Source organism: Actinia tenebrosa, unplaced genomic scaffold (genome assembly GCF_029948245.1).
Source record: "Actinia tenebrosa isolate PJP-AT-01 unplaced genomic scaffold, QUT_ActTen_1.0 PGA_scaffold10__47_contigs__length_13832649, whole genome shotgun sequence".
Classification (NCBI taxonomy): Eukaryota; Metazoa; Cnidaria; class Anthozoa; order Actiniaria; family Actiniidae; genus Actinia; species Actinia tenebrosa.
This window is the reverse complement of record NW_028292570.1, coordinates 5503312-5531073: the sequence shown is the minus strand read 5'-3', so window position 1 is coordinate 5531073 and position 27762 is coordinate 5503312. Positions and strand designations below refer to the sequence as shown.

Here is a 27762-nt window from a genome sequence, read left to right as displayed (position 1 = left end):
ACTTTAGAAATATAATTTAAAAATTAGGGGACAAAAAGTTACGACGTTTCGATGACGTCTTGCCATCATTATCAAGTAAAGTAAAAGAGTGAACATGATTATATATATTATATACTGACTGACGTCATAGAAATTGATTTTAGCGAACTGAAATCTGCCAGGTATCATTTATATTCATTGGTTCTCCGATATCATCGCAACTACCGTTGTTATGTGATGAAAATTTCATGCTGCCTTCAATTCCAAATGGATAATTACTAAGACGTCTTTTCCATCTATGGTCATGTGAACCCCATGTGTCGACTTGAATGGTAGTGCTGTTTATTTTACCCCAAAGAGAACAGTTTTGGGCCAGAATAGACGTGTCCTCGGGCAGTCGATCAAACGAGCCACATGCAGTGGGAAAAACTGATGAGACCTCTCCTAGAGTCATGAAAAAATGTATAACATGTTGGCCAGCGGTATCGTTTTTGGTCATGATGCTCACGACTCTACCTACTGATTTCTTGTAACAATAGAAATGGATTTGATGGAACCCCATCTTTTGGTGAATATCCAACAAAGCCTTTGAAGTTGGGAGGACACTTCTGTCGTTGTTGTTGTACTGGCCAATGATACGATAGGTGTTGTAATCCTTTATTTCTAGTGAAGACGGGTTTTTCAAGTAGAGTCGTTTGATTTTGGTCCAGCCACCTATAGGTATGCCACAGTTAAGTGTATTGTTAGCTTAATGAAGCATTAGAAAGTGGTTAACAGAATCAAGTCCTTTACCTCCATCAGTTGTCATGTCACAGTATGCTTCGATTGGTTTCCCTGTGTTGGCCGGATCGAGTACGTAAACACCAGATCCATATGAAAAGCCATTGGCCAGAATGTGTAAACAAGACTTGGCAGGGCGTTCTTTGCTACCCAGGGTAACTATTAAATTGAATGACATGAAAGTATATGAAATATAGAGATATTGTTATTGTCTTTGTTGTTGTTATTGTTATTGTTGCTGTTGTTTTGTTGCTGTTGTTTTTATTGTCGTGGATAATCTTTTTTCTAGCTCACTCACCTATCTTAATGCATGTGTACTCCCTTGAATTTACACCCGTCTGGCAGATATCCATTGCAGGGCAAGGCTTACTTGCGCAGACATTCTAGACAAAATGAAAATAATGTCCTTCAATAAACTAGAATGTAGTATACTGAAAAGCACTACACAATTAGCCAACCTGCGGGACATAAGATCAGCAAGCCAAATATATAACCAACCTAAACAAATTAACCTACCGACCAAACTAACAACCACTGCTAGAAAACAAAAAGATCACTCGTTAATTTAAGTGAAACACATGTTGAGATTCGTGTTGAGAACACTCGCGCCAAACGAGAGAACAGAACAGCAACTAAACACGTTAACAAGTAGTGTCCTTTACCTTAAAAGGTAGAAAGTTAAAAGTAATTTATGTTACTTCTATAGAGCGGGGAGTGTCTGCCCAAATCTCCCGACTCATATATAAAGTGCTCCAAGGTGCTCCCTTTACCCCCTCAAGCTATCAGTCCTCCTTATTACCAGCTTCTTATTACGGGTATTTACAGCTAAAGCAGTCGTCGAGCTTCTGAGGATCGAAACTAGTCGAAACTCTAGTTCTGAAGGACGCGCACTAATGTAATCAACTGATTTACGCCTTCTGCTAAAACATCCGTAATCTAAGAAAGAGGTAGCTCATCTCATAGAGACTTTAAAAGTCGACAAAATAATTTGAAACTCGCAAAAGGAAGACAGTAGAATGATCAATCCATATGTAGAGTCACATCATTAAATATGGTAAGTAAATTCATACAAAACGATTCTTAACAAATTTCTTTCCCCCTAGCAAATTAGTTCAATTGATAGCATAATACATTGTGGAAGAGTTACCTTTGTTCCAACATACGTAAATCCAGTTTTTTTGACCAGGTCCTTGGGATACTGAAGGTGGTCAGAATCATTGATTTCACAATGGCCGGATGTTTGATGATAGTTATAGGACATGCATACGCCATCAAGGTAGCACATGACTCGGCACAGTGAGGCTGTTTCCGTTTGAAAGGTTTCTTTGACGTGACTTCGGAGGTAGCTGCCAGGCTTCTCTTTCGTAAACTCTGAATCATTGCATGTTTGTCCTTAAAAAAATGAAAAAAGAAAAAGATTAAAAAAAAGATAAAAACAAAAAAAAAAAAAAAGACATTCACATTTTTTCTCGCTAATACGTAAAACATTATTTTAAAATATCCATTATTTTTGCGTTATACTTTTTGCAAAACCATTTGTCACGACCGCAAACTTTACGATTTCGCGCGCGTAGTTGGAACCACTGGAAGCCCTAAGCAGACAAAACAAATTATGAGTTCGTTTTTCATGTTTGAATGTGATCAATAGAATATGGCTTTACTCTGTTAAAGAGAAGCTAGTCTTATTAATTTAATCGATCAAACTACCAACGATTTAAATTATTTGCTATAAAGCTACCAGATTAGGGGAAAAACTTTGAAAAGTGTCAGAATTCCTACATACATAGCTACAAAGTGTTTTTTAACGAGAGTGGGCAATTTCAGTACGAACATTAACTAACTGGTTTCCTATTTCGTCCACGAAATGAGACCAGGGTACGATTAAAAATATTTGCTATAAAGCTACAAGATTAGGTAAAAAACTTTGAAAAGTGTCAGAATTCTTACATACATAGCTACAAAGTATTTTTAACGAGAGTAGGCAATTTGAGTACGGACATTAACTAACTGGTTTCCAATTTTATGCACAAAATAAGGGAGTTAAATTAAACTAATACATTACTAGATCTCTAGAGTGTATAATAACTAGCTAACGAGAAATTACAACAAATAGAAAGAAATATAAGGAATAACTGAACACAGCAGGTATGCAACTATTTTCGAGAAAAGGTTGCAGGTCGGAGATATCTGAAATTTGTAATCTGAGACCGAGAGGTACGTTGGGAACTAGGATATCTTCGTTCTGACGGCGGCCGAACAACGTAGTTTCCTTTTAAATTGGAATATCAAGTATGTCCCTTGAGTTAGAAATATGAATCTTAGCCAGAAAACATAAAAGTACAACCGTTCTGTTTAGTCTCATTGAGTTTCTTCCCGTCAACACAACGGAAAACGTTAAAAAAATTAATTCTTCATATATTTTTTCCCCTTGCTGAGTGGTACTCACAAATGCGGCTCTCAAATGCACAAAAAAAATCGCTTTAGGACAAGTTGGAGACCAAAAACGATTTAAAAAAAACTTTCATGTAGTCAAAGATGGATCAAGAAGTGTTCTTCAAGAATTCAGGTGTGTGTTTTTTAGCAAGCAATCGTATATATATATATATTTTTTTTGACAAGCATTTTTCTCGACTAATCGACAAATCAAAGACTTTCTCTCGAAACTTTTTATATTTCTATAGATAAGCTTAATTTATTTTAATGCTGGATGGAATATAACACGAAGAGCATATTACAAAAAATATTCGTCCTTTATTAAGCTTTGTAAATCTTTAACAATTCGGTTGTTTTTAACCAACTATCGTATGTTTTTCGTTCAAGAAAAATGCAGCTTTGTTCGCCTGCTATCGCGGGTCCCATCGGCAAAACAAAGAAGACTTTCATTTGATAATTTTATATCTTTCTACAGATAATTTATCTAATTATTGAATGAAATATAAATTTACACCATATATTCAACTGTTTATTAAGTTGTTCGAGCAAGTATGATTATAAAAATGAGCTTAAATTTGTGTTGTTGAGAGATGCTATTGTATAGACCAAGACTTTCACTTGAGAAAGCTAAAAATATATTCAAAAACATTTACAAACGCCAATTTACTGACGAGAAATTCATCATTTTGTATTTTGCATTGCCTTTTGCATTATTTTCTATTTTGTCTCAGTTGTTCTTGTCAAGTTTAACTGAATTTAAACTTCGTCTCGTTCTGTAAAAGACGTAATTAAAGGACAACTGACCCCAAAAATTGCCGTTTTTCATATAAAACTACAACGTACATAGATCACATAAATTCAACTTTGAACTCTGATACAGCTTCTATGTCGCCGAAAAGAAATAATCAATTCGCGAAAAATAGCAATAGAAGAGCGCCATATTTGAGCCCGCAATAAATTACCGCATTAATGCCGTGACGTCACAACGTGAAGCTTGCATTCCAAACTTGTTGAGTTTGTATATTTCGAGTGCTAGTCGATCTTTTAATAGTCTAAGTTAGAGTAAGTTTCTTAATCCAGATGGTCCATTGTTGTGTGCCAGAATGCACCAACCATTCTTCCAAAACTGAGTCTGTTAGCTACCACAAAATTCCTAACAAAATAGCTCTTCAGAAGGCATGGATAGCGCGGATAAAGAGAGAGAACCTGCCGCCTTTGAAGAACTGCTACGTTTGCAGCGATCACTTCGAGGATTCATGCTTTGAAGTGGATCTGATGGAGCAGTTAACCGGGATAAAAAGGAAGAGGAGATTAAAGAGCGATGCTGTTCCGTCAGTATTCAATTTTTGCAAGCCAGCTAAAAGAAGAGCTACATCAGAGAACCGGCTCAAACGCAAACAAAACGAAGAGGTGAGATAACATGTCATTTATACATAACATAGTTTACATTGTTTTTCGAAATAATCACTCATGAAAAAGACTTATTAATGCATACCGAAGCGAGTCATCAATCATTAGCTATTTATGCTTTCATAGATGAAATGTTGCTTAAAATCATAAGTATAGCTAGTAATATTTGATCGATACTTGAAATTTTCAAAATGGTTATTTGCACGTGTTTAGTTTACATTTGATATCTATTCGTAAACCATAACAATGTTGCCGTAATATTCCAAATTTGCTTGGATAAATGACCACGGAAGAATAATTTATAGCATTGTTGGTTAATATGTTTATTTTGTATTATTTAAGGTAAAGTAGGCCTCGAAGAATGGTTTATAGTATTGTTGAAAACATTGTTTATTTTTGTATTTTCAAAGAATGTGGAGCAGCTATGTGCCACAATAAATCCCTCGTGTGAAGATCCACCAAGTATGGAAACACCAGAGTTCTCTCCTGAACCACTTTGTAAGGAGATTGGTGTTCAGTGTTGCCTTGGTTGTAGATATGTTGTAACATCCACTGTATCAACTCAGACAGAGCCTGGATACTATAAAGATGCCGACACAACAACAGTTTACAATCCCTCCCCTTCACCAAACATCAGTAGAGATGAAATACTCAGTGTGAGCTTCCACGACCACAGCTACAGTACTAGCTATCACCCCTCACCAGTAAAGTCAATGCCAACAGTGTCTCCACAAAAGTCAGAAAAGTCTTTGTTTTCAGAGGAAGAGGGACTCCCACTAAGTGACGATGATCATGGTTTCATTGTTTCATCGCAAGAGACAGTTTCAACAGCGGACAGTGAATTAGAGCCAGAAAACAAAGACTGCAATAAAACTCTTGAAAACCATATCAAAGAACCTAAATATTTGGTATTTAACTCTTGTTTGCAGCAGTTATTCAAGTTTTGTAGAAGCTGTGGAGCACCTGTCGCTGATGTCAACTTTGTATGTCAAGGCAGCCTACTTATTGTGACAACTATATGTATGAAACATCATGCTTTGACATGGTACTCACAGCCAATGTTAAATCGCTTAGCTATTGGGAACTTGTTGATTTCCTCATCAATATTATTTACTGGTAATACTTTTACCAGACTTCAAAACTTTGCATCCTGTCTTGGCCTAAAATTTCTGAGTGAGAGGGTCTTTTACAGACATCAGGAACGTTACCTATTTCCTGTTGTTAATGATGCTTGGAAGAGAGAGGAGGCTGCTGTAATTGAAGAGCTGTCAAATAAGGACATAGTAAATCTCAATGGTGATGGCCGAAGTGACAGTCCTGGCCATAGTGCTAAATATGGCACATATACTATGATGGAGACAAGCACAGGGAAAATTGCCACCTTCAGCATTGTTCAAGTCTCTGAAGTAACCAGCTCCAATGCTATGGAGAAAGAGGGGTTTCTAAGGTGTTTGAACACTTTAGAAGACACGGTCAGTATAAAATGTATCACAACTGACAGACACACATCCATCACCAGCACTATGGCAAAAGATTTTAGCCACATCAAACACCAGTATGATATGTGGCATCTTTCCAAGTCAATTGTAAAAAAGCTGAACAAGAAAGCAAAATTGAAGAAAAACCAAGAGCTGGCACCCTGGATACAATCCATTTCAAACCATCTTTGGTGGTGTGCTGCTACATGTAATGGGGATGTACAACTTTTGAGAGAGTAGTGGAAATCTGTTGTTCACCATTGCGTGAACAAGCATTCCTGGAAGGATGCAGAGGTATTCAAAAAGTGTGCCCATCCTCCCCTAACCCGCAGACAAGTGCGCACCACACACTGGATCAAGCCGGGGTCACCAGCTCATGTGGCCCTAGAAGAGGTTGTCCTTCAACCAAAGTTACTTAATGACTTGGCAAGATTGACCGACTTTTGTCACACAGGAGGGCTTGAAGTTTATCATTCGATGATGCTGAAGTATTGCTCAAAAAGAGAGCACTTCTCTTACAAGGGAATGGTTGCTCGTACTCAACTTGCTGCCATTGACAACAATTTCAATACAGCTAGAATTCAAGCAATTGTTCAAAAAGGCCCAAGGAGTGGAGAAGCTCGTTATCGCAAGTGCTTCCCTAAGATGCACAAGCGCTGGGTTGTTAAGCCAGTCTTACAAAGAAAAAGCTATGCTTTCCTCCCTGAGCTACAACTGAAAGTACTTGAAATTTGTGAGGGTGGCATGGAGGCTGCAGGGGTTGACCCAATTGAAGAGGTTGAATTACCAAGAAACATTGCTAGTGTTCCTGCCCCAGACAAACAGGAATTGATTGAACGACACCGGTCAAGATTTTCTAGGTAATTAATTTAAATGGAATGTAGTAGAGACTAAAAACACTAAAATGTGTAGTGTTAAGTGATGCTAATTCTAACCATTTCCTATTTTTAATTAACACTATTTAGTAGAAAATAATGCAAAGCATCATTGGCACTCTTTTAGTGATTGTACTCTAGTGAATAGCTGTTTTGAAAGAACTGTCAAGTAAGCCTGTCGTCCCAATCCCCCTCATCTTTGAACAGTTGTGTTCATTACTGGTAATAATTACAATGCTTCTACAAATGGGAAGGTACATGACAGACCCAAGTAAAACTGCTATAAACAAAATATGTAATTAATGTGAAGGGGACCTGATTAAAGTGGTAGATAAGTTTGCAGTTTTTAGATGTTCAGATGGAAATTTTATTAAAATATCATTACCACTTAGGAAACGATTGACTTTTAAATGAAATCTTAAAAGAGGTCTTTTCTTTAACTATCTACGCTCCATTATATATGGGGTCTCTCCCAGTATGAATGTAGTATAGAAAAAATTCCAGCTGAATAGTGACTTTCGCTTTCACTCATGGGAATCAAGATGTTCATTCATTTGCTCTCAGTGAATTAATCAGCACATGATTACTGAGCTGCAAAGGGCCTATTTGCCTGGAAAAAAAATATATGAGCCATAAATGGCTGACAAGCCTGGATGCCAAGATTTCCTAGTGCCAATTTGTCTGACAATGAGACTAGTCAGTACCGAGATTCTAAGATGGGGTGGGATTCTATCACCAAGAGAATATTTTTTTCATTTAGCACAATTTTTGAATCCATTATAGCATGCTACTTCAAGGCAAATTCTTTATAAACAATACTGACTAGCCTTGTTTTCAGACAAATTGGTGCCCAGGAAATATTGGTTATCCATGTCTAGTATAACTGCAAAATTTGCTTGGTTAGCTCATGATTTTGTCCACTAGTGCTTTGTACACTAGGTTCTCTATTCAGCTGGATATTTTGTCTAGGTGTAGTTGTTTTTAAATAATAAAATATGCAAAACCTAGAAAACATTTATATAAACAACTTTCTATATGTACTTCATCTAAAAATAAATTCATGACTAATCTTATACATTTTGGTCTCAGCCTTTCCATGTTTTCCTTTTCAATTTATCAATTCAGAAATCCTGATAGAAAAAAATCCACTCTGTGTATATGAAATGAAGTAAGGAATAAATAAAATGTATATAATAACTCCATGTAACTTTAGGCCAAGCTAATCATCTGCATAGTGAAAACCTTCAAATTCAAAGTCCTCCTCTAGTCCAGGGGGAGGGAAGTGTGCTCTGATGCACATGACAGCACAAGAGGGCAGAACAACCCGAACTTCCTTTCCAAGAACTCCCCAGCACCATCTTGCTAGTTGCCTATATGCAATGTGTCTGTACTGCTTGTGCTCTGGGCCTTCATACGCATTACTGTACTGCTGTTTGTACTGAGCCCATGCGGTTCGAAGAACATACTTATTGGCACAAACAGGTAAGAATCCAGGATGTTGAGTAATGCATGGTGGTGGTTCATCAGCATCTCCATCTTCAACAACAGACTGGCATGTTGCAACCACTTTTTCGATTTCTTGGCAACAAATGCATTCAGATATTGAATCCATAATTTGGCAGCTACCACAGGTACACCTATTTAACAGAAATAAAACAATTCTTAGTATCTTTGAACATTATCAACGATTGTCCCAAGTGAGAATATACATACACAACTTGTGACACAACTATATCCCTGTATCTATATCCTGCAGTATATAACTTATTGACTATCAAGCGATGTTTTTAAACATGTTTTTAATTAAAATTGTGAAAGTTGGTATTGCTTTTGGTCGCAAACTGGATTCATGCATACCAATATCTAAAGAACAGATTGCAAGAACACGAGTGGCAAGATACGATTTTATATAAAATGGATATGTAGTTCAGTTTTGTGATAAGACAGAGGTACGACTTACCAATCTGAATTTGTAAGTCGATTGTTCTCTTGTTCATCGTCTTCAATAATGTCACTGTCAGATCCTTCTCTGAACTCTTCATCTGAGGAGATTTCTATTTCTGGTTCAAACTGATATGGCCGTAAACCAAATTCGTCGTCCATTCCGAAAAATTCTTGAGCGAAATCGTCTCCCGAGCTGTCCGAGCCTTCGGAAGAAGAATTAGATTCTGACATGCCTTTAATTTGATGACCAAGTTGTATTTTTTCGCAAAATATTGAGTAAAACGTATAAGAAACTGAGGAAGAAGTCAGGCAAACAACTGGAAGCTTGAACTCTTGTGACGTTGTGACGTCATTACGCTATTTTTCTGAGCCCGCGATAAAAGCGCAAGATGGCGGCCACCAGAGCGATATATGCGATGTTTTCAAAAAATTGTTTTAGAAAAATGGATGCTCTATCCCCTTTAAAAACTGGATTTTTGGACTTCTCAAATGATGTAGTTCCTCTTAAAAATGGGTCATTTTGGAGGGTCAGTTGTCCTTTAAGCAAGCATATTTTCTGCTCACCTTAACCAGTTTTTCAAGTCTGTCTTGATTTGTCCTAAATCTCCAGATTTTCGATTTCAGTGAAAGACATCCGAGGTAAATTTCACTAAACCTGATATTGTATTGGATTATCTGTAGTTATCTTTCGTTTTTTTTTTTTAAGAAAAAGAGAATCAAAGCCTAAAACTGTCGGCCTTGGAAACATTTTGTCGAAGACTCTTCCAAGAACAAAACTAGCCCCTGGGGGGTGGTGATGAGTTGTGTACAAAATTCCTAAAGCGTGTGCTCGCGCAAAAAAACAACAACAACAACAAAAGAACAACAACAACAATAACAACAAACAAACAAAAAACAAACAATGTAGTGCATTTTGATTCCATTTCACTGCATGGTTTTTATTATGCGAGAAATTATCTTCATCTCGAATAAAAAATAATTGAAGTTTTTTTCCCCGATTTTATTTTTACCTTTCAGTTTCATTCAAATTGTTCTCCCTGTGACTTCCTTATCGGGAGCTCCGCTTTTAGGCAGTGCCTAAATATATATTATCTCAAATACGCGCATTTAATAAATTTTGGTCGCATTTGATATTTGGCTTAAAAAGAACGTGTTTACAAAATATTGAGCTTTTAAGTATTTAAAAATACGTAAAGCTGTCCTTATGGCTAAAGGCCATGTTGCCCTGTTGGAAACAGCAGGTTACTGATATACAACTAATTATTAGTTTAACTGAAGGCTAATGAGTGCTGCCGTATATTTGTTTGTGTTATGAGATGTTCGCTTATGATGGAATTGGCTGTGTTAGCAATGGAAAATTTCCTTTGTGGGGAACACAACAAACAACAAACATGTCCATGTCGCTTTTGGCGATGACAACGTTTATTGAAATAGGTGCGGTATAAGAACCTATTTAGAACCTAAACACTCGATATATAGGAAACCTCTGAATTCTTTAACTGTAATTAGGTATTATAGTCAGGTCTTTAGGCTAGGATAATCAGGGTTTTTTTTAAGCCTTAGCCTTTAGTTTATAATAGCTTATTTCTGACCTTACTTTTCTGTGTAGTCTTACCTTTGATAACAGCTATCTGCAAGAAAATCAAGAACATATCTTTTATAAATATTGCTTGTTTTATGCACGCCATGTCTTTTCCTTCTCAGAAGTTGCTCTCTCGCTCTCGCTCTCGCTCTCGCTCTCTCTCTCCTCTTATGACGTTATTTTCCGAGATGAGCAGAAGAGATCTCTCAACAAATCATGAAGAAAATTTAATTAAAAATTAATCAAAAATTAATGAAGAAAAAAACGGGAAATAATCCGTCACCATGGAGACATCCTGAACTCCTTATTTGCAGTTAATTTTAAAATGGATTTTACAGGTTTCAATCCCATATCTTGAAAGAATAAAAAGTTTGCCCACCCCTTCTGTTTTAAGCCTTAAATTTGAGCAGCCCTTCCATACCCAGGCCTTAATATACCTGAGCAATAGTTTTACTACGATGATGAACTTACACTCTAGACATCGGTTTCATGAGCAATATACAATATTCGTGCCTTTAGCCTATGATAAGTACATTCATTACTTAATAATTTAACGTCTATTAGCATACAAAACGAAAAGCCTAAACCTAACTGTTTTAAATAAGATTGTCAAAAGAAAAAAGAAAAAAGAAAAAGAAAAAGGAAAAGAAAAGAAAAAAACTAAAGAAATATCTTCCTGATTTTAAACGTAAGAAAAGGGGAAACTGAAAAACGTGAAAGCAAAACCACAAAAAAAAAATTATAAATATAAATATAAACAAATTAAGAAATGATCTCTCGGTGAGACGTTAGAAACAAAAAGCCATTTTAATGTTAAATTTCTTAGTCAACCAAGCCCCGCAGTACTTGCGAAATCTTTTTCATCAATTTAAAACATGTTACTACAGGAGAGATTCAAACTTAAAGCTTGCTTTACCTTGCTTTGCCGCTAACCGGTTATCTGATCTTAAGCTTACTTATGGAATAATCTACCGCATAAGGTTAAGAATTCTAAGTCCATACAGCAATCTCAATTTTTATAGATATATTTATTGGCATATTTTATTACTAATGTATTTTCTACTGTTGATTACATCGTGTTTAGATATGCTACTTATTTATGAAAAGCAATTCTATCACATGACAGGAAGTCAGGTGATCCCATGAGATAGCACAGCGCTTGCGCAAGTCATTGCACGGATTGCGTTCAAAGCAAGTTGTTCTTATAATTTTTGTTAAAGTCTTCAAACGATTCTGGATTAGTCTAACGCAGTTAGTCTAGCAAGAAATCCAGCTGGGATCAACGTAGTTGATACCTAAACGTTGTTGTAAGGTCCTAACGTGGTTAGGAACCGACGTACACTGGTACAATATGGGCGACGAGGCCGGTGAAGGCTCGATTGTGGCGGCCAGAGACACGCCACCTAATGGTGATCATGATGTGAATGGCATGTTTGCCGCATTGCTTGGACAGATGCAAGCAATGAACCAAAACTTCGCTTCTTTCTGTTCAGGAGAAGCCGAAGAGGACAGTGACCAGGAGTCCAGTCGCCATGATCATGAAGCGGGACATGGTGATATAGTCGACGAAGCCCTACAGACACTCATCGACAGTCAGAATGGGGTAAAAACGCCAGAACCCGATGTCTTACAGGACATAGCAGCCGATCTAAATGTAAACGAAAAGACGGATCCTGCTATTCATGAGGGACTGGCGGGCATATTCAATACCCTTGTCAAGTCAAAGATGAGCGAAGAAAAGCTGAAGGAAAAAATGGACAAATATGTTCGTCCAGAAAACATAAAGGACCTACGGGTCCCTAAGGTTAATCCACTAGTTTGGAACCAGTTGTCGTCCAGCATGCGATCGCAGGACTCAAAATCACAAAAGTCGCAAGGCATTTTGATGGGATCCACCATGGCATCCATCAAAGCGGCAGATCTGGTGATGAAAAAGTATCCTGGTGACCGGGATCTGTTAAAGATCATCACCGACAGTGTAGCCATGGGCTTACAGTTTAATCATGAGGTCAACCTATCAAGGAGAATGGCCATGAAAAAAGAGCTCCACAAGGATTACGCGTCTCTCTGTAATGTTTCACCCGCAGGGGATGGTGATTCGGAATTTCTCTTTGGCGACTTGTCCAAAATAACCAAAGACATCGCCGAGGCAAACAAGCTGACAAAGAGGGTTCGTCCCACGTCTACAACAACACGTGGGGGTCATCATGGCGGCCACCAGAGCTATGGCTACTAAGGGAATCGCCGATTCCAGCCGTATGGCAGAAGTAAAAACAGTTCTTTTTTAGACAGAGGCCATCCCTCCAAATACAGGAAGAAAAAGGAGGGGACAAGCAACCAACGCCAATAAAGGTATGCCCTGATGTCCATATGTGCTATGATATAGACAAGGACATATTATCATGGTTACTTAAACCTGCTGAGTTTACAGCGGGGAGGCTAACTGAATACCTTGATCAATGGTCTGAATTAACAAATGACCCATCTATACTTAACATAGTCAAAGGGGTTAAAATTGAAATGATTAACGGTAGTGATATGATTGCTCGACCTAATGCCAGACCTAGTGTCTTCAATCACAATGAACATGTCATTGTTGAACAGGAAATTGATAAGCTAATTAAGAAGAATGTGATTATAGAAACATCTAAAGAACCAGATGACTTTATATCCACTATATTTTTACGACCCAAGAAGGACGGCACGCATCGTATGATTCTCAATTTAAAACAATTCAATGAGTATGTTGTGTATCATCATTTTAAGATGGATACATTGGAGCATGCCATCCAACTTATGAAACCAGGGTGTTACATGGCGTCGGTAGATCTTAAAGACGCATACTACACAGTACCTATTTATAGTTTGCATCAGAAATATCTAAAATTCTGGTTTGATGGCAAGTTCTACCAGTACACTTGCTTACCAAATGGGTTAGCTAGTGCGCCGCGCTTATTTACTAAGCTACTAAAGCCAGTTTATTCGACACTCCGCAGCATGGGGCATGTTACCTCAGCATATATCGACGACTCTTATTTGCAAGGTGATAGTTTCAGAGAATGTTATAACAATGTTGTTGACACTGTGCGGCTGTTTTCTTCATTGGGGTTTTGTGTACACCCCGACAAATCAGTATTTACACCAACGCAACAACTGGTTTTTCTAGGATTTATTTTAAACTCGAACACGATGACAGTTGTGCCTACTGATGAAAAGAAAGAGAAAATTGTCTCTGTTTGTTCTGTGGTTTTAGCTAAACCTAATCCCTCAATTAGAGAAGTCGCTGAGTTAATAGGAACACTCGTTTCCAACTTCCCCGGGGCTGAATTTGGACCATTACACTATAGGGAACTCGAACAAGAAAAATATTTTGCCCTTGTTCTGTCTAAAGGAAACTATGCCGGGCCCATGAGTTTATCAACGCGTGCTGTCTCCGAGATAAGATGGTGGTTAGATAATGTACAAAATCTCAAACGTGACATTGTGCGGGACAATCCTGACATTGTTATTAAATCGGATGCTTCTAACCTTGGTTGGGGTGCTATATACGGAGAGCAAAAAGCGGGAGGGCGATGGATGTCCTCTGAGGCCACGCTGCACATCAACGTTCTGGAATTAAAGGCGGCCTTTTTTGCACTGAAATGCTTTTGCTCTAACTTAAACAATCAACATGTACGTATCTTTGTCGATAACACCACAGCAGTATCCTACATTAATAATATGGGAGGTTCTAAATCTGTTGTTCTTAACTCCCTTGCCATTAAAGTGTGGGATTGGTGTATCGCTAGGAACCTGTGGGTTTCTGCGGTGCATATCGCAGGAAAACTCAACATCGAAGCGGACGAAAAGTCGCGAAAGTTTAATGACAAACATGAGTGGCGGATTAACGAACAATGTTTCAACGAGATTATCGAATTGTTCCCTACAGTTAACATTGATATGTTTGCTAGCCGGCTAAACAATATGCTTGACGTATATTGCTCGTGGAAGCCAGACCCTGGCAGTAGCCATGTAGATGCGTTTTCACTTAATTGGAATAATTATGAATTTTATGCCTTTCCTCCATTCAGCCTAATCCCGAAATGCCTATCCAAGATAACACAAGACAAAGCTCATGGAATACTGATTGCTCCATTATGGCCAACTCAGACATGGTTCCCAACACTACTGCAGCAGTTATACCGACAACCGTGGATGTACGCTCCGAGAATGGACCTACTGCGACACCCGTCACGCAACGAACCACATCCACTGTGTCGGAAACTATGCCTGATGGTATGTCCCTTGTCAGGGAACACTATGGAAACTTGGGCATTCCAGCAAACGTTACCGAAGTGCTCTTGGCCTCTTGGAGACCATCCACTCAAAAACAGTACAACACGTACCTCCGGAGGTGGATGGCGTTTTGTAATCAAGGAAAGGTTAATTACCATTCACCAACGGTAAACGACACTCTTAAATTCCTCATGAAACTTTATCAAGAGGGCGTCAGTTACTCAACGCTTAACACTGCACGCTCCGCTTTGTCTACCGTAGTTAATATAAAAGACTTCGGTAACAACCCAATTGTTACCAGATTTATGAAAGGAATTTTTGAGTTGCGTAAACCCACGCCTAAATACACAGAAATATGGGATGTGTCAATCGGTTTACGTTATCTGTCAGGACTCTACCCTTATGAATCATTAACACTTAAGGATTTGACACTTAAATTACTTATGTTATTGTTACTAGTATCAAGCCAAAGAGGTCAGACAATTCATTTACTGGACATAAACAATCTAGTTACTTCAGAGGACAAATATGTTTTTCATGTACTCGACCATACAAAAACCAGTAAACCAGGAAACCAGTGCCTATGACATTTACCCAAATAATTGTCCTTTAGCATGTCTTAAGGAATACATAAACAAAACTAAGCAGCTTAGAGGAAGCGAAACCAAGTTATTCATCAGCTATGTGAAACCGTTTAAGCCCGTATCTAGAGACACGATCTCCAGATGGACAAAGACTGTCCTTGATAAAAGTGGCGTCGATACTAACGTCTATAAAGCACATAGTACTAGAGCAGCGTCGACATCAAAGGCCAGCAGAGGAAACGTACCAATAGATCAAATAATGGCTAATGCTGGCTGGAAGTCAGCGGAAACGTTTTACAAATTTTACAATAAACCAGTTGAATCTAGTACTAGCATCACGGATGTGGTTTTGAAGATTTGAAACCATATCTACCTATATATACATATATACATATACAGTTGTTCAAGTTCGAGTAATTCTTTCGTAGAAATTAATAAATCAACACTTTGTGTTTACACCATCTTGTATCGTTGGTCTATAAGACATATTTATACACTCTTAATGTGTGCCACTAATGTTTGATGCATCAACAGCTTTAAAGTCTCATGGGATCACCTGACTTCCTGTCATGTGATAGAATTGGAAAATTAAACGAGACTTACCTGTAAGTTGAAGTTTGATTGAGATTCTATCACATGACATTGGAAGGAAGGAGATCACATGCCCGCCTCTTCCCGCCCTTGTCTATTTATACATTATATCAGCTGGGGTATATAAATGTATATATTTCTGGATTTTATGTTGATGCAACAAACATCGTTTTAAAGAATGACTTGCGCAAGCGCTGTGCTATCTCATGTGATCTCCTTCCTTCCAATGTCATGTGATAGAATCTCAATCAAACTTCAACTTACAGGTAAGTCTCGTTTAATTTTCCAATTAAAATGAATGAATGAAAAAGTGAAAAGCAGAAAGGCATATAAAAACTCCTAACAAAAAGGAATGAATGAAAAGGATTTTTTTTTTTGCAATACTTAGCACAATCTTATATACTTTTTTATGTGCTTTGTACCTGAAATCTATGACTACATGTAGCTTCTGTTGAAGATCAATAATAAAAGAAATAACGTGAAAGTAACGTTAACTAGAAATGTTCACAAGAAGAAACAACTAAAGAAGAATAAGGAAACTTGGCGAGATCAGCGCAACAGGCCAGAGGGTTATGTAAAAGACGTACATACCGATGACACTGCAATCGCTACACTAAGTGCTAGTAGAGAAACGAGTTTAATTTAACACTAACCAAAAAGACGTACTGTTCAAGAGAATGACACCTGGTGTTGAATAATCTGCCATTTGTCACTAGCTGAAAGAACCATATAATTGGAGGTGCCCGCGGGAAACAGGTATGACTGTATTAATCTACAGGTAAAACAGGTATGACTTAAGTGCAGCTTCTTATGATCCTATATTCCTTTAGACTTTTTTATTATTCACACACATAAATTCACTTAAAATAATAAATTTAAATCAAATGTATAAAAATAAATTACAAAAAAAAACAACAAAAAAACCAGTAAATTGAAATAAAGTTTGGATATACGATAAATGTGCAAAAAAAGTTTGAATATAAAGCGTGACGTCACAGCGGCCATTATGGGGCACCAAATCAATACATTTTCTATCCTCCGGGAATTGAACTCTATCTTTATGCAAATACTGTTTTTACAATAACTTACAAATTTCTCGCGCGCTGATTGGTTATTTTTTTTCATCGATAAGAGGACAGACAGATAAAGCTGACGTCAACCAGCGCGAGCTCTTTCCGTTGGTTGTTTTGATCGCTAAAAATGAGAAGTTTTATCGTTTTGTTATTGTAAAAAACAAATTGACATCAGATTTTTATGTGTCTGTCCTCTTATTGACAATACATTTCGCCATCACATTGTCAAAGTACTATGCGGATCCACTCGGCTACGCCTCGTAAATCCACACTACTTTGACAATGTGATGACGCAATTTATTGTCAATAAGAGGACAGACACATAAAAATCTGATGTCAATTTGTTAAGTAGAAAGTTTCTATTGTTTATGGCTGCCTTTTCACGTGAATGAAAACACTCTATACATACCTAAATTCTAATAATTCGATCTAAAAGGGCATAGATAAAAATTTTTATGTGTGATTCTAGTTACCCTTTTTTCAATGCTGCCCTCGTGTTGTTACGTTACCCTCGTTACGTTACAAACATATCAAGTTGGATTTCGATAAGCTTTAGTTTTAAGTGTGCTAGTGAGAATGTTGTTATTATCATCGTCCGTCATTGATCATCTTCGGTATCTCTTTCCCCTTTTTTCTTTAACATCTTCTTTTGCAATGTACTACTCCTGTCCGTTGTGTCTCTGAGCGAGCGCTAGAACGACTATGCACTTAAACAAAGATATTTATTATTTTATACCGTACTCCGTCTATTAAGCCCCCTGAGGGCTTAGTTTTTTTCAGTGCTTTTTGAACTGGTGGCTTATGAGAAGGCGATGGGCTGATTAGATACTGGGGCTTAATAAATTTTAAATAGTTCATAACCATTTTTATTCACAACCTCGACAGGTGGTTTTCAAAGGCCTGCCAAAGTTTTGTAAACTAAACATGTCTGTTGTTCAGTATTGTTGTTAGCGACAACTGGCTATGAAAACGATCTATGGTTTCCGCTATTCCCCTAGAAATAAAGACATTGCTTGTGATAGCAATTTTGACATTACTAAGCTAAATGCTCAAGTCGTGTGGCAGATTTCTGTACGTTAATGACTTTTCTCACTCTCATGTCACACTACAAAATCTCTAAAAGAAAGTTTGAAATGTTGTATTCAGTTTATCTAATTTAGATTTTTTAAGTTACAAGTTACGATTAATTGTAATTAGGGAAAACGTAAAATAGATTCTTAGCCTTTCCAATGGCGTAATGAGTTTTTTTATTTGAATTCCTGTGATCCTCATTAAGGTGACTACCTACTTTAGGAAATTGATTTAAGCTTTTCTTAAAACTTCGATTTTCCGAATTGCAATTTAATGCTGATTCCAAATCTGGAAAGAAAAATAGGGTGTCCCGAGCTCGTTTTCGAGATAATCAGCATTTAATGGAAGCCTACGCACGAGCTTTTGGAGTAAAAATTGCGCCACCGGATTAGAAAAAAAAAGTAAGATTAATAAGATAATAGTTATTTGCAGACTATATGATTGCACGAACGAAGGCTAGTCAATCCTTCTACAATAATACATGGATATTTTCGACAAAAAGACAGAGAGATACATTGATTTGTCATATTTTGTAGTTTCGGTGCTCTTAAAAAATCTCATAAAGTCGAACAAAAATCCCTACAAAAATCTATTTTTTTCACGTGTTCCTGATTTCAACTTTTCCTGTTAAATGTTGATATAACCTAGATTTTTAGGAGTTTTTTAGAATGAGCTATCAAAAAATATAGAGTCCCGTGCAAAATTTGAGGGTTTTGCCCTGTTGAAGCTCAAAACGCGTATGGTTCTTCAATAAAATCTTGTAGATTTTTCAGCGGTTTTTGAGCACGCGCACATCGTGGGCTCAAATCGAACGTTCAAAAGTAGGCAGCCACCTTAAGGATAAGTTAAGTGAAATAGAAATGAAATAAAAAAGTGAAATAAAACAAAATAAGGCGTTTGTAAATTCTAGAATAGCGCTCGATAAAATCTGACTAGCCCTTTAAATTTTGAGTGCAACACTTGACCAACGTCGTTATAAGAGGAAGGTCCGAGGATGGTCTGAGATCGAACCTGCGAAAGTCTGAGCAATTTTTAGCGGGTTGCCTGTGATAAACCGCTCATAAAATACTTTTTTTTCGTCCTGATTCCTCCCCTACACGGACATGTTTGGCAATAGTACCCAGGAGTCTTCGGGACCTTACTCAAGACACCTTTGCGGGCTTCTGCTAAAGGGTTCAGGTCTACAGTCCGATCAATTAGCACGTGCCAACTGTCAATCAATGTCACTATGTTGCCAAGTGATTAAGAGAGGGCGGAGCTAGCTGGTCACGTGACGTAAATGAATGTCTACGCATGGTTTTTTTTCGTTGACTGCTGTAATTAAAGGCAGCCGATCTAGAAATATTAATTTACTCAAACATAAACCAGGGATTTCTAGCTAAATGTAAAAGGCTTCGCATAAACGAGAATTAATAAATATTTCCAATTTTCAATGACAATAGATTATTTTGGTTAAATATCCATGCTTTGATTCCTAAAGCTACTACAAATTAAATATCAGACACATATAAGTTTATTTGAGTTTTGATTTTATTATCAAGACTATAATAAAATGATAAAAATACATTTTTAAAACGTATGCATTTTTGACCTTCGCTTGAGACTGATCGTGTTTCAACTTCTAGCTCACTCGTAAATGAAAGTTTTCTTTTAGAAAGTGTTTATCAATTTCAAAACATAGATTAATCTTGGAAACTATGAAGAATCATTCAATTCTGAGAGAAATCCTGAGCAAAGATTAGCCTGTCTTACCGTTTAAACGAAGCTTTATTTAGCGACTTTTCTAACTGAACGAAGCAGAATATAATCTCTTATGGAAAACGTGCTTGTTGACACATCTTCCACCATATTTGCTAAGATCTGGAATGGTGTTCGACGTTCTCCTGGAATTTGGATATTTTGATTTTTGATTTTGATTTTCTCAATTTTATATTCGAAATATTTGTCGCTCTGTCATCTAGCAGCTTATTTTGACTTTGCCTTTAGGATCTTTAGCCCACTGAGCGACTAATCTTCCAGGTAACCCGGTCTACTCTGGCACCAGGGTCTTGTTCTTAGAAAATTAATTATAGAGTCAATAATAGAGTCAACTCATCTGATTAAAATTTCAATAAGCTTTTATTTTGAATCCTTTACTAGTCGCTATTTCTTCCGATAGAGAGAAGTCCTAAATTTCGTTAATTTTAAATGAACCATCGCGGAATGCAGCCAAAATATTAACAGTTCCTTATAAGAAGGTCTGAGAACTATTCCAGCGTACATTCCTGTACGGAGAGTTAAAAAAAATGAACGTGTTCAGATGTCAATTGAAATTGGATGAAATTTTGTTACTTGTGTTACAGATAACTTTAATCACACGTAAGTACACGATAACACTTATATACAGTAAGATAGATATCTAAAGCATAGTTAGAAGGTAGTGACGAATACTTACATTACTTACATTTTAAAATCAAGAACATAAGTACACGATAACACTTATATACGGTAAAATGGATATCTAAAAACATAGTGAGAAGGTATTGACGAATATTACTTACATTTTGAAATCAATAACATAATGGCTTGAAACCTACGAACTTTAAAATGAGTTGCGTCTGTGTGTAATACATGTTCTGTTTGAGTGCTAGCAACTATAGTCACTAAATAGCTACTATTTATCATTACGAATTTTGTTTTTAATTCATGGTTTTACTGCATGTGCTCTATTTATAATTTTTGATTTTCGAGAAACGTAGAAGGAGCAATACTTCCTTAAATTTTGTAAGGAATAATGTTAACAAAAGTGGTCAACCGTTTATAATAACGTTAAATATTTATCACAAATAGCTAAGGACTTGCCTACATGCATAAATGTGTGTTTGTGTGTGTGTGTGTGTGTGTTTTTTGTTTTGTTTTTTGAATGCATCTAAAATTTGTCCATTATATTCAGTGTTGCTCACGTTAGCTGTAACATTTGTAAATGCAGACGCTAGTGCAATCGCATTACAAACTATATTTCCAAAAAAAATCCATTAAACTAAACAAAAAACTAAATCAAATTAAGTCTTTCGTTATTTTAGCTGTACTTGCCTTGTGTCTAGAGCGTTAATAATTAATGTCATAAAACTATAGAAGTGAGACTCTTCCATATTTTAACCAGTGAAACAATGCAAAATCCCTACGGGATTAATGGTTTCTTCGCACTTTTTGAATAATCACTGTAAGAATGCTGAAGATTTCAATCACTTCAACTCCGGATACTTTAGAAAATAAAGCAGGATTAATTCGGCATATTTTATTCAAACTTCGTTTTATTACGGTCGAAGGGTACTAGCTGAGCGGTGAATTTTGTTTCGACCAATCACAGGGCCTTTAGCTGTTTTGCCGTCGGCCTTCATTCCCAAGCAACTGTAACCCAACTTTTGCTTATTTTTCTGTTTTCTTTTGATTACAATATCATATACGTGCCTACAAGAAGCAGAAATTTGGAAAGGAAGAATAACATAAATTTCTCTTCACCGCCATGTTAGTTGCTTCGTTCTTTCAAGCTCCAAATATGCTTAGGGCAGGTCATTTTGTCCACTCATGCTTGCGTTCACCGCTCAGATGGTACCTTGGAGGAATTTATAGACGACTTTAATTTATTTAACAAGGGTTGAAATAAGAAGCTACGGTAGCTAAGGGATCTAATGAACTTGTGTCTCATTTGACTGCTAATAATTTCTTTTCGGCGTCTTTTGTCATTCTGGTAGCCTCTTCATTTTCTTGTCATGGATACACTTTTTAATAATACATTTTGGTATATGTAACTTAATATAACGTGCAGTGCGCAGTGTTAAAGAAAATATACTGGAGCTTAATCAAACAAGCACTTTTCAACACTTAGTTGGACATTCTGCCATTCCACAAGTCTATTCTTGCGTGCTGTGTGCTCTCAAAAGCCACCCATCTCGACCGTTCAAAAAGACATATATGACAGTGATTTTATTTTATTTTATTTTACTTGTTTCTTGTTACTGGTTTAAAGAAAGCAGTTCTCAAGGTTGCAAAAATATGGCTTTTCTGCAACACAAGCCTGGAAGATATCTTCGTAACCACGTGATTCAGACAGTCACTACTACATCGCAGACTATGTGTAGAATCACTTGTTATCTCAGTGACTCTTGTGTTTCTTATAACTTCCATGAGAGTACTGGTACGTGCGATATCAATGATTCAGATGCATTCCAACACCCTGAAGACCTGATTACCAGACCTGGCTATGTCTACCATGGTACAGAGGTATCAAAGCTGAAACCTTTCATAATTACTTATTTATATTATGATGTTCAGTGTCATCATTTATCAGGCAGCAAGTGACAGTCAGTACCATTGTCATTGTTGCCAGCATCTTTATCTTTACTATCAACATCGTTTGCCTTTTTTTCGATCAATGATGCATTTTTTGCAAGCCTTAGATATTATTTTTTTGTGATATTTTCTTTTTTAATTTTTATTCTAGATCTTTTTCCATTTATTTTATATCATTTTGTTGTAACTAAATCTATTTCATTTTGATTTAACTTGTTCTTACTTTTTTGTATGCGCTTTTTTGTATGCGCCGTGTGTTCATGCCCTGTTTCGGGCATTTGATTGGATGGAGAATAAATTCTCGTGCAATGTGATTGGGCCGGCGTATGCCTCTCCGTGTCACGACCGTGTTCGTGTCGTGAGCTTTTCACAGTTGCACGAAAACTGCTTTAAGTTAGTGTTTGTGATTGCTTAAGCACCGCAGTCGTTAATCCCTCTTGCATTTTTGCATATTTTTTTACTATTATAGAACGTTTGTAAGAACAAGCCGTGTCCTGCTAACAGTACTTGCAGAGCTGACTTCACGTACGATGGAGGCTTTAGCTGTTTGTGCCGAAGCGGCTATACAGGGTCAAGTTGTAGTGAAGGTAACTGTATATTTCGCATTTTTCTTTCTTTCCACAATTTAGAAGCTTTGTTTAGTACGTTGATTCTGCTATATTCTCGTACCCTTCCTTCAATTTGGAAATTGGCGGTTTTTTTATATAATATAGAGGGTTTTAGATTGCCTTTTTTTTCTTCCCCCAAACGGCAAACGTTTTCATCGTTTTCCTGTATTTTACTTTACCTTTAGTAAACCTTCTGACCAAACACAAATATTTCTTCGTTTTTCTACTACTTGGGTTTGTTTTGCGATTCATTTTCATTAATTTTAAAGAATTTTTCACTGGTTAACTGACGTTTCTCGATTAACGTGAACGTAAACCTATAACTCTCTAATGACAAAACTATGACCGACTCCGGGCAAATAATTCGGATTTCGCTTACCCCTTTCGAGATCCCATTTATTCATTTATGTATTGCCCAATTTCCCTGTCGCGACTGTTCGGCTCGATCAGCGCGTAGCAATGAAAAGAGTGGTAACATTTTGAAGGTTGTTTGCCTGCCCTGGTATGTTAACATGTGATTTTGTCGTAAACAAATAAAAAATAAAGAGAGGATATAAAGGTACCGACCAATTCATTTGATTGGTGGAAGTGTATTGCCCAATTTCCCTGTCGCGACTGTTCGGCTCGATCAGCGCGTAGCAATGAAAAGAGTGGTAACATTTTGAAGGTTGTTTGCCTGCCCTGGTATGTTAACATGTGATTTTGTCGTAAACAAATAAAAAATAAAGAGAGGATATAAAGGTACCGACCAATTCATTTGATTGGTGGAAGTGTATTGCCCAATTTCCCTGTCGCGACTGTTCGGCTCGATCAGCGCGTAGCAATGAAAAGAGTGGTAACATTTTGAAGGTTGTTTGCCTGCCCTGGTATGTTAACATGTGATTTTGTCGTAAACAAATAAAAAATAAAGAGAGGATATAAAGGTACCGACCAATTCATTTGATTGGTGGAAGTGTATTGCCCAATTTCCCTGTCGCGACTGTTCGGCTCGATCAGCGCGTAGCAATGAAAAGAGTGGTAACATTTTGAAGGTTGTTTGCCTGCCCTGGTATGTTAACATGTGATTTTGTCGTAAACAAATAAAAAATAAAGAGAGGATATAAAGGTACCGACCAATTCATTTGATTGGTGGAAGTGTATTGCCCAATTTCCCTGTCGCGACTGTTCGGCTCGATCAGCGCGTAGCAATGAAAAGAGTGGTAACATTTTGAAGGTTGTTTGCCTGCCCTGGTATGTTAACATGTGATTTTGTCGTAAACAAATAAAAAATAAAGAGAGGATATAAAGGTACCGACCAATTCATTTGATTGGTGGAAGTGTATTGCCCAATTTCCCTGTCGCGACTGTTCGGCTCGATCAGCGCGTAGCAATGAAAAGAGTGGTAACATTTTGAAGGTTGTTTGCCTGCCTTGGTGTGTTAACACGTGAGTTTTTGCGTAAACGTAACGTAACGGCTTTTAGCCGTTTAAAAGCCATTTACCAGTGACTGTCTCATATTGTCCTAGATCGACATAAACCAATATTCTTTTTATATCAGATATTGATGAATGTGCATCGGGGACTCACAACTGTTCAGCGTACAGCAGGTGTCAGAACACTGAAGGATCATTTTACTGTATAAAGCTGGGTATGTATAAAGTCATGATGAAACTTGTTTTGCCTGATGCCAGGGTACTTATTATTGGCATCCTTTGGTATGCAAATGTCTTTTCGATTGTCTATCAAAATCAGAGATCGAAAATAGTTAAAGACACTATTTTTTTCTTTTCGTTTTTTTGTTTGTTTTTGTTGTTGTTGTTGTTGTTGTTTTTTGTTTGTTTTGTTTTGTTTTGTTTTGTTTTGTTTTGTTTTGTTTTGTTTTGTTTTGTTTTGTTTTGTTTTGTTTTGTTTTGTTTTGTTTTGTTTTGTTTTGTTTTGTTTTGTTTTGTTTTGTTTTGTTTTGTTTTGTTTTGTTTTGTTTTGTTTTGTTTTGTTTTGTTTTGTTTCGTTTTGTTTTGTTTTGTTTTGTTTTGTTTTGATACGCGCCATCTTGCCAAGGAGCAAAAATGCAAAAATAACGGAAAATATATAGGTGATCCATGTCATCGATGTCTTTTTTGTATTTTATTGTGGCGAGCTGTTAATATCAATCGACTGGACGTCATTGCTGAAAAAGAGCTTTATTTGCTCCCTGCACGACTCATTAATGCATTACGATTCCAGATGGCCGCCGCATCGTCGAAGGAATCAATTGCCTTCATATGTAAATTACCCATTTCGAGCCATGTGTTGTTTTCGTGATGTTTGCTTGATTATTCTCTGGTGATTAATGCTTCTTTCAAATATTTTCATATATTCACATGAATATGAACCGATAAATAAGCAGAATAATAAAGAACGTCATGTAAACATCACAGGGTTTGAAATTACATAAAAAGTAATTAGGATTATTTATGCAGATTTGGACTAATCTATATCTTAGCTATTGGCAAATACCATTAAAAGTCAAAACACAGAATTCAGTTTAACAGATGATATTCCCTTAATCTAGTCCTGGGTAGCAAAGAACGCCCTGCCAAGTCCTGCTTAGACATTCTGACCAATGGCTTTTCAAATGGATCTGGTGTTTACTTACTCGATCCGGCCAACACAGGGAACCCAATCGAAGCATACTGTGACATGACAACTAATGGAGGTAAAACATTTGATTGTGTATCTATTGATTAATGCTTTATTAAACTAACATTATAACCGGTGGGCTCGCTTGGTTAAACCAGAGCTTCGTAGGTCGTGGTTGAACTTCCGGCCAGACCAACACTCTTAAATAAGTAAGAAGAAAGTCCTGCATCTGTAATTACATCAATTGCAATTGGTTAGACTTTCGAGTGGCTCGGATGCCCTCATTAAATAGCGGTCTCGTCTCTCCACACTTTATCATTATTATTGATTATTATTGATGGATAATATAACAACATCTAATAAGCTTAGTTCTTTCAGTATCTTGCTAGTATCCAGTGATATTATTTTTATTATTATATTTTACTTGTATTTATATATCTATTTATTATATGACCGTGAATCTAAGAGCCTGGACACTAGCAAATCGAGCAATCTGATTGGATAGATCGCTTCGCGGACTGGTCTAGATTCTCCGGTATTAACCGGTCCGATCGCATATTAATCTTACGGCGAAAACATTTTGTCCTTTTCAATGAAAAGTGGGCATATAATAAAACTCTTATCAACCGAGCTTGGTCGGTCTGTACGAGATAATCTTGACCTCAGTCTGTACATTCCGACCTCGGTCAAGATTATCTCGTACAGACCTCCCGCTCGGTTAATAAGATCTAAATATTTTTATTATTGTGTATCTTTTTCTTTTTTCTTTTTTTTTTAACATTTTTGTCATAGCTATTAAATTTTTGTCCTTTAGCTCGCTCAAACTAGCACTTGTGTGCTATCATATTCATTTATTATCATCATCATTATTATTATTATTATTATTATCATTATTATTATTACTAACCAATATGGGAGGGACGTAAAAGAACCACTGAGGCACTCGATGCAAGTCGCTTTTGATTATATCTACACAGAACGAGCGCTGAATAAATCATAAATCATTATTATTACACTTAACTGTTGCATATTTATAGGTGGCTGGACTAAAATCAAACGACTCTATTTGGAAAGCCCTTCTTTACCACAAAATCAGGGGATACAACAATTATCGTATCATTGGCCAGTACAACAACAACAACAGAAGTATCATCCCAACTTCAAAGGCTTTGCTGGATATTCACCAAAAGATGGGGTTCCATCAAATCCATTTCTATTGTTACAAGAAATCAGTAGGTAGAGTCGTGAGCATCATGACCAAGAACGATACCGCTGGCCAAGATGTTATACATTTTTTCACGACTCGAGAGGTCTCAGTTTTCCCCACTGCATGTGGCTCGTTTGATCGACTGCCCGAGGACACGTCTATTCTGGCCCAAAACTGTTCCCTTTGGGGTGAAATAAACAGCACTACCATTCAAGTCGACAAATGGGGTAATTACGGTTACCGCCATGGGCAACGAATTAATAATTACCCATTTGGAATTGAGGGGGACAATAAGCATTTATTTTCATGTCATAGTCAAGGTCCCTCTAACATGAGGGGCGCGTGTGATGATAGTGGTAGTCCATTGAAAATAAACGACACTTGGCAAATTGCAGTTCGTTAAAATCACGTGGAAAACGATGAGGTTCATCAGTTTATTAATGCAAAATCTTTTACATACCCTCTTGAAACAAAGTATATTATCATTCAAATTATTTGTCTGCCGTTTTGATTGGCCGAGATAACTGCTAATGGCTACCTACAAATGGTAGTCTCCTTATGCGCAGTAACGATGCATTTCTCAACATGACTCGCTTCACTGTAATTTGCTATGCATTACAATTATGCGCTCAGAGCCCAATTTCCTTTTGGCCAGCACCGAGAAACGAGGGGGAGGCTCTGGTTGCGGCCAATTTTGGAGCCAAAGTCTTTGTTTTAAAAGTTTGTCTGCAAATCGATATCCCCCAAGACTTTTTTTATTTAAAAAAAATGGTCATGTATTGTGAGGGTTGTGATCACCACAAATTAATGTCTTTGCATGTTCCTTTTTTTTTTTTTTTTTGCAAATTGAATTAAAATTTAACGACAAGGCAAAAGTTGTAATCTGTAAATTATAAATCAGGTGGTAATAAAGATATATCTAAGTTTCCAAATTCAGCTTTT

The 27762-nt window shown here is 36.9% G+C and overlaps 5 protein-coding genes and 2 pseudogenes across 5 annotated transcripts in view; 4 read left to right on the top strand and 3 right to left on the bottom strand.

Annotated features, from left to right (window-relative positions):
- LOC116294668 (uncharacterized) overlaps positions 1–1138 on the bottom strand; it is a 1604-nt gene extending 466 nt beyond the window's left edge. The window contains exons 1-3 of the mRNA XM_089027093.1: positions 1058–1138; positions 772–918; positions 1–693 (exon numbers count right to left, since the gene is read on the bottom strand). The exon at positions 1–693 is cut by the window's left edge and continues 466 nt beyond it. Of these exons, the coding sequence (XP_088883219.1) occupies positions 140–693; positions 772–918; positions 1058–1112 (756 nt within the window). The 5' untranslated portion in view covers positions 1113–1138 and the 3' untranslated portion in view covers positions 1–139. The remainder of the gene's footprint in view (positions 694–771; positions 919–1057) is intronic.
- A 720-nt stretch (positions 1139–1858) lies between these two features.
- LOC148912850 (uncharacterized) lies at positions 1859–10587 on the bottom strand. The gene is made up of 2 exons (XM_089026321.1): positions 10515–10587; positions 1859–2151 (listed from the first exon to the last, which is right to left on the bottom strand). The coding sequence occupies exons 1-2, from the start codon at positions 10585–10587 to the stop codon at positions 1859–1861; spliced, it is 366 nt and encodes a 121-aa protein (XP_088882447.1).
- On the top strand, positions 4090–7993 carry LOC148912852 (uncharacterized). The gene is made up of 2 exons (XM_089026617.1): positions 4090–4602; positions 5013–7993. Exons 1-2 carry the CDS (start codon positions 4273–4275, stop codon positions 6318–6320), a joined length of 1638 nt encoding a protein of 545 aa, XP_088882743.1. The 5' UTR covers positions 4090–4272; the 3' UTR covers positions 6321–7993.
- Positions 6929–9391, bottom strand: LOC148912851 (uncharacterized). Its single transcript, XM_089026618.1, has 2 exons — positions 8916–9391; positions 6929–8592 (listed from the first exon to the last, which is right to left on the bottom strand). Exons 1-2 carry the CDS (start codon positions 9128–9130, stop codon positions 8175–8177), a joined length of 633 nt encoding a protein of 210 aa, XP_088882744.1. The 5' UTR covers positions 9131–9391; the 3' UTR covers positions 6929–8174.
- Positions 10588–11907: 1320 nt separating the features above from the next.
- LOC148912849 (uncharacterized) lies at positions 11908–13425 on the top strand (annotated as a pseudogene).
- A 1242-nt stretch (positions 13426–14667) lies between these two features.
- LOC148912848 (uncharacterized) lies at positions 14668–15796 on the top strand (annotated as a pseudogene).
- Positions 15797–20239: 4443 nt separating this feature from the next.
- Positions 20240–26933, top strand: LOC116291057 (uncharacterized). The gene is made up of 6 exons (XM_031698180.2): positions 20240–20433; positions 22085–22338; positions 22877–22994; positions 24553–24642; positions 25546–25689; positions 26651–26933. The coding sequence occupies exons 1-6, from the start codon at positions 20361–20363 to the stop codon at positions 26851–26853; spliced, it is 882 nt and encodes a 293-aa protein (XP_031554040.2). The 5' UTR covers positions 20240–20360; the 3' UTR covers positions 26854–26933.
- The last annotated feature ends 829 nt before the right edge of the window (positions 26934–27762 follow it).